At 45.6% G+C, this 6,976-nt stretch overlaps 1 protein-coding gene across 3 annotated transcripts in view; it reads left to right on the top strand.

The window, feature by feature from the left end:
* The first annotated feature begins 3,390 nt into the window (after window positions 1-3,390).
* The window catches only part of LOC102942767 (prolyl endopeptidase), a 165,950-nt gene continuing 162,364 nt past the window's right edge, over window positions 3,391-6,976 (top strand). For 2 of the 3 annotated variants that reach the window (XM_037894553.2, XM_037894554.2), the window contains exon 1: window positions 3,396-3,549. In XM_037894553.2, coding sequence (XP_037750481.1) covers window positions 3,505-3,549 — 45 coding nt within the window. In that variant the 5' untranslated portion in view covers window positions 3,396-3,504. Of the gene's footprint in view, window positions 3,550-6,976 lie in introns of all 3 variants that reach the window. The other variant, XM_037894552.2, reaches the window with a different exon arrangement.

The following is a 6,976-nucleotide window of genomic DNA, read 5'->3' as shown; positions in this document are numbered from 1 at the left end:
CAGTTGATTTCGAAGCACTTTACAAAGGAGGTCAGCTTCCTTAACGTCCAGGGGAAACAGAGATGGAGTGATTTGCCTAAGGTCACCCAGAAGGGAATAAAACCCACATCTCCTAAATCTCAGCCCAGTGTTCTATTCGCTAGGCAGCACCCTTCTTTACTGTTGCAACACTAAGGCCTGATCTACACTACAAAGTTACGTCCACGTAAGCCACCTCATGTCCACCTAGTTATGGCATGTGTCTACATTTGTCTCCTATTGATGTGTCCAGTTACAGTGATGCAGTAAAACCACCCCCACCCCCCCTTGGCATTGAGCCATGGTCAATTTACTGAAGTTGACTCAAAGCGAGTGTAAACACTGCATTACCTGTTTCAACCCTAACAGTCCTCCAGCAGCTGATCCGCAAGGCCCAGCACTGACCACTGTAATTACAATTGTGAACGCCACACTGCCCAGGGGTCATGGAGACTAGAAGCTCCTTCTCTCCTTTAAAGCCCTGCAAATTTTTGAAGTGCCTTTTTCTGACTGCCCAGCTTGGCAAGCACACCTAGCAGCTCTCCATTGTTGTGTGCAATTGCCCAGCTGACTATGCCAGCTAAAGTTTCATTCAGCCAAGCAATTCCCTCCTCAATTCCATTTCCCTGGTGCCACACTCACCATGGCTGATGCTGTGAGTGGCATTAAGCAGCTGCAGTTAGTGTATAGCTTGTGAGCATGCATACTTGGCTCCTTGCATCAGCACTGCACATTCTCCCCAGGAGTGCTTGGGTTGATGCAGTATGGCACACCATGGGTAGGGATCCCAGTGTGTAAAACCACCACTGTCCAGCGCACTGTCTTTTGGGAAGTTTTGGCAATGCACGATGGGACAGAAACAAGTCGCACAGGGTGACTGAGAGCAAAAGGTCAACTTCACAGCATGCAATTTTCTCCGTCCCCTACTGTCATCTATGTCCCATAATTTTTGTGCCTTTTTAAAAATCCCATGAACCAGCAGAGCCCTTCTTGCTGTCCACCATCTCTGACAGAAACCTGGACATTGCTCTGCACTATTGTCATAAGCGTTGTAAGCACAGGACACACAATCCTCCGGTATTTGCAGAGCCACAAGAAGAAGCGAATCAGCAGGGAACATACCCTTAGTTTAGATAGTATAGAACTATTGTTGCCATGCTTGCTGAACTCTGATCCTGTTTTCTTTAAGACAAAACAAGACAAACACATGAAAAAGCAGAGGAAAATTAAGGGCTAGTCTACACTGGCAACGCTAAAGCACTCCCGTGGCAGGCTTTAACGTGCCTTGTGTGGTCACTACGCAGCGCGGGGAGAGAGCTCTCCCAGCGCTCTAAAAAAACCCACCTCCATGAGGGGTGCGGCTCCCAGCGCTAGTGCACTGTCTACACTGGCACTTTACAGCGCTGAATCTTGCTGCGCTCAGGCGGGTGCTTTTTCAGACCCTTGAGCCAGAAAGCTGCAGCGCTGTAAATTGCCAGTGTAGACAAGCCCTTAGCTTCTGTCTCTGGTGCTGACTTTCAAAAGTAACCTCACTGCTGTAGAGTCACAGCTCAGCGCATGGTCTTAATCAGCCTGACTCTGACACCAGACAAACTATAGGCTGTTTAAGGCATTGCTTTTAGTTGTCTTTCTGGTCAAGTGCTCACAGCACAATAGCAAAAGCTGCGGTTGTCTTGGTGGCTAACACAGAAGAGGGCTGTTAGAAGACAAAAAGAGAAAGATAGAACAGATTAGAAATAAAGTGGAGAAGGAAAATGACACACAAAGGAAAGAATGACCGAAGGAATATAAGTCTCACATTTCAGGTGTTGTTCAAGATTTAGCTAAAGCTGGTGGAGGTGGTGATGTCATTTGGTTCTCTCTCTGTGGCCCAGTGTGGTCAGAACATCTTTCAGGATCAGAATGATGAAGGCCCAACCGTGTTATGGTAGATCTCAAAGTCCCAGAAAACTGTGGTGGTAGCAGCCACCTTGGCAAAGCTTGCTCCCTCCAGACCACCTGTTGCCCTGCTCCCTTTTGGTGCCTCCCACGGCCAGTTAAATAGTGTCCAGAATAGGTGGCAACTTCATCTCATTAAAATTAACCAGTCAAAGCACATTTCAGTGATTTCTATTATAAACATTCCCTCCCACTTCTAGAATCTTTCAGCAAATTGTCCTGTCAACCTGTGACAGGAGCCCCTTATCACCGTTCTTTAAACTTAATTCAGCTTGTTATTAGTTTCCAACTTCTGCTGATTTTTACAAACAATTTTATATTGCAGGCTGAGCTGGACTTCTGTTATCTTGGACAACTTAGATCTCTGCTCAACAGAACCTTGGTTGTGCGTGGGGCTAACACTGGTAATCCTCAACCAACAGCGATACCATGGCCAGAAATCAAAGCACCCTTTGTGTGTGGCCCTGCCTGCCATGGTGTGAGAATCCAGCTAATGGTGATTTGTAAGGCATCTCTTTCCACTTTGGAGCTGCTTCTCCTCCCACTTATACTGATTCAAATCACAAGTCACTCTGGTTAAATGGTTGGGACAATTGAAGGTAAGACTCAGGTGGCTGAGAAGGGAACTGGGCCCACTGTCCTAATAGTTCAGGGCTGAATAATGTTACCAGATGCCCACTAACTGCAGGATTAAACAAACTAGCTACTACTTAAGAAAATAGGGTGTTGGGAGACACATACACAAGGTTCAAAGACAATAGCCTGGTGAGAAGTCCAGCACTCCTGCCATGCCCAGCAGCTGGGAATGGGAACAGTCACAGTACTGGGTTTTCTACCAGATTTCTCCACCTTGTGTATCAGACGGAGGGCTTGTCTACACATGGAAGTTATTCCTGAATAAGGTAGGGTGTGAATTTAAAGGGGGCCAGCTTTCGGAACTCCATATGTGGACACTCCTATTCTAGAATACCAGTGCCTTGGTCTGGTTTAGTTCTATCCACTTCCAAATAGCTCAAACTAATTTGGAAAAAAAGACAGGGTTATTCCGGGTTTGGTGCCCACACTTAGGAACTGTTCCAGAACAGCTCACCCTGGAGACAAGCCCTCAGGGGCTTAGTGCATGTGCAGCTCCACCTCCCATGCTGGCAGGGAAAGACGTGGTCAGTGTTTTCTTCCTCCCCTCCCAGCCGCTTCTGCTGTGTACACTCCGCGCACTGCCCCCCCCCCCCCCCCCCCCCCGGTAGCCGCGGGCGGAGCCTTGCGCAAGGATGCTACAGCGCCACCACGCGGGCAGTATCCCCGCAGCCCCTCTAGCGAGCCGCGGCGGCCGGGGACCGTGCCGCCCCTTGCCTGCAGAGGGCGCTGTGCTCGCTGCGCTGCCGGCTCCCCGGCACACGCAGCCCTCTTGGCTGCGGGCGCCGTCACCTGGGCGGGTCTTGGCTCTCCCCCCTTCCCCCCTTCCTGCTTACGGCTACAGAGCCAGCCGCGAGCTACCCCTCTCGCCGGCCGCGCGCTCGCTGCCCGCCCGTCTCTTGCGCGCCACGCACCATGCGGAGCTTCCAGTACCCGGAGGCCTATCGCGACGAGGCTGCGGTGAGTTCAGCCCTGACCCCGCTCTCCCAGCGGGGCACCCGGCTGCCCCCCGCCCCCGCCGCCTTTGTCTGCCGTGGGCCCAGCCCCTGGCCGGCACGTGGGGCGCGTCTCCCGGCCCCGGGCTCTGCGCCGGACCCGGTGGGGCAGCGGCGGTCTCTGCTGCCGGTGCCCACGGAGGGGAGCGGGGCACAGGCCGGAGCCGGCGTTCCCTTGGGGTTTGGTGGCGGGGCAGTGCCCTGTGTTTTCGGCCACTCCGGTAGGGCCTTCCAGCTGGGGAGCCCCAAAGGGCTTGTAATCCGGAATGTCCCCTCCCCAGGCTGTCAGTTAGGAGAGTATTAGCAACCCCATTTTACAGCTGTAGACATTGAGGCTCTTCCTTCAGCGAGAGGCTAAGTGACCTGCCTGACATGCTGGTTAGCAGTGCTTGCTCTGAGCCAGCTGGACAAGGATCTTTCCTTCGTTTTTGTTTTCTTTCAGGAAACTTTGTTAGCATGATGTTATAGAACTGTGCTGATTACTTTTTGTTGCTAATCACCGTTTGTATTGTGTGTTGTGGTGCAATTTGTAGCACAGGTGTCCGTGAAAGGCAAACCCTGTCAGTAAGGGGTGTACTTCACAGTTCTGAACTGTGAGCTTCATCCCAAACTTGAAAACGTTTTCTCACAACCCTCACCATTTTTTTTCAGCTAGGCAGGTAGTAGTGCTTTGGATTTCACACCCTTGATAAATAAAAGCATAATCTTTGTCCAGTAAAAAGCACTTACATTTTGTTTTAGTTTTATAGAACTCAAGAGGTACTCCTGCTGGAATTCTGCACCATTGCGCAATGCAGAATTGTGAAGATTAATGTTCCCCTGTGCTGCTGGGGCTGATAGCAGGAGTGAGATTATATTGTGTTATTTCTAGGGTTGTCAAGTGATTTAAAAAATGTAATCATTAATCGTGCAATTAAACAATAATAGAATACCATTTAAATATTTTTGGATGTTTTCTACATTTTCAAATATATTGATTTCAGTTACAACACAGAACACAAAGTGTACAGTGCTCACTTCGTTTATTTTTTTATTACAAATATTTACACTGTAAAAAACAAAATAAATAGTATTTTTCAGTTCACCTCATACAAGTGCTGTAGTGCAATCTCTTTATCATGAAAGTTGAACTTACAAATGTAGATTTATGTACAAAAAGTAACTGCATTCAAAATTAAAACAATGTAAAACTTTAGAGCCTGTAAGTCCACTCAGCTAGTCACTCAGGTAAACAGGTTTGGTTACAATTTGCAGGAGATAATGCTACCCGCTTCTTGTTTACAATGTCACCTGAAAGTGAGAACAGGTGTTCACATGGCATTGTTGTAACGAGTGTCACAAGATATTTACGTGCCAGATGCGCTAATGATTCATACATCCCTTCATGCTTCAACCACCATTCCAGAGGACATGTGTCCATGATGATGATAGTTTCTGCTTGATAACAATCCAAAGCAGTGCAGACCGACATGTTCATTTGCATCATCAGAGGCTGTCTGCACTACAGCCGGGATCAACGCTCTGAGATTGATCCACTGGTGGTCGATTTAGCTGGTCTAGAGAAGACCTGCCAAATCAACAGCAGATCACTCTCCAGTTGACCCCTATACTCTACCGCCAACGGGAAGAGTAAGGTAAGTCAACGGGAGAGTTTCTCCCGTCGACCACCCCCCGCAATGTAGACCCTGCGGTAACTCGACCTACGATATGTAGACTCCAGTTATTCATGTAGCTGGAGTTGCATAGCGTAGGTCAACTTACTGCGGTAGTGTAGGCATAGCCTGAGTCAGATGCCACAGCAGAAGGTTGATTTTCTTTTTTGGCGGTTCGGGTCCTGTAGTTTCTGCATCTGAGTGTTGCCCTTTTACGACTTCTGAAAGAATGCTCCACAGCTTGTCCCTTTGTGGACAGCACTTCATATTCTTAAACTTTGGGTCGAGTGCTGTAGCTATTTTTAGAAATCTCACATTGGTACCTTCTTTGCATTTTGTCAAATCTGCAGTGAAAGTGTTCTTAAAACAAACATGTGCTGGGTCATCATCCGAGACTGCTACAACATGAAATATATGGCAGAATGCGGGTAAAACAGAACAGGAGACATACGATTCTCCCCCAAGGAGTTCAGTCATAAATCTAATTAACAGATTATTTTTTTAATGATCATTATTAGCATAGAAGCATGTCCTCTGGAATGGTGGCCGAAGCATGAAGGGGCGTACGAATTTTTAGCATATCTGGCATGTAAATACCTTGCAACGCTGGCTACAAAAGTACCATGCGAATGACTGTTCTCACTTGCAGGTGACGTAAATAAGAAGCAGGCACCAGTATCTCCCATCAGTGTAAACAAACTTGTTTGTCTTAGCGATTGACAGAATAAGAAGTATGACTGAGTGGACTTGTAGGCTCTAAAGTTTTACTCTGTTTTGTTGTTTAGTGCAGTTATGTAACCAAAAAAAACCCTGCATTTGTAAATTACACTTTCACGATAAAGAGATTGCACTACAGTACTTGTATGAGGTGAATTGAAAAATACTATTTCTTTTATCATTTTTACAGTGCAAATATTTGTAATAAAAATAATATAAAGTGAGCACTGTACGCTTTGTATATTGTGTTGTAATAGAAATCAATATATTTGAAAATGTAGAAAAACATCAAAAATATTTAATAAATTTCAATTGGTATATTATTGTTTAACAGTGTGATTAATCACTGTTGGTTTTTTTTGAGTTAATCACGTGAGTTAACTGCGATTAATCAACAGTCCTAGTTATTTTGATAAATAAAATATTTAGAATTTTGCAGAATTTTAAAATATTGTGCACAGAATTTTTAATTTTTTTTTTTTGTGCAGAATTCTCCCAGGGGTATAGAGGGTAACAGTGTTGTGTTAATATAATCATAGGACACACAAAGAAAGGAATCACTTTTGGCATTTTCCCCAAATGGTAATGTCACTGTTTGGGTACAAGAAATAAAAGCTAAACTAAATCTTAAATTTATGTTAACTTTTTTTAAGTTTACATATATAACATCTGTAGAAAAAACATAGATTTAAATTTTCCAAAAGTGACTAGTGTATTGCGTGTTTTTGGATCACCAACTTGAGACTTCTTAAAATAGCCTGACTCCCACGGTGTAGGTGCTCAGTGTGTCCAAATATCAGGCCCTTTTGAGGGATCTCAAGTTTAGCGTCCAAAAATGGAGGCCTCCAAAATCTCCAGCCTCTCTTGGAAAATTAAGGCCTTAATCTAAATGATGAAAGATGCAGAAAATTAGAAAGTTTATCTTATATGATGATGCACCTGTAAGACTCTCACTTCGCTTTCTGTACATCAACATTCAGAATATATATTTTGAAAACTAAACATCTCTGTGGTCAAATGGAG

The sequence above is a fragment of the Chelonia mydas genome, chromosome 3, assembly GCF_015237465.2.
Source record: "Chelonia mydas isolate rCheMyd1 chromosome 3, rCheMyd1.pri.v2, whole genome shotgun sequence".
Lineage (NCBI taxonomy): Eukaryota > Metazoa > Chordata > Testudines > Cheloniidae > Chelonia > Chelonia mydas.
The sequence above is the reverse complement of the archived record's forward strand: the minus strand, read 5'-3'. Positions and strand labels throughout refer to the sequence as shown.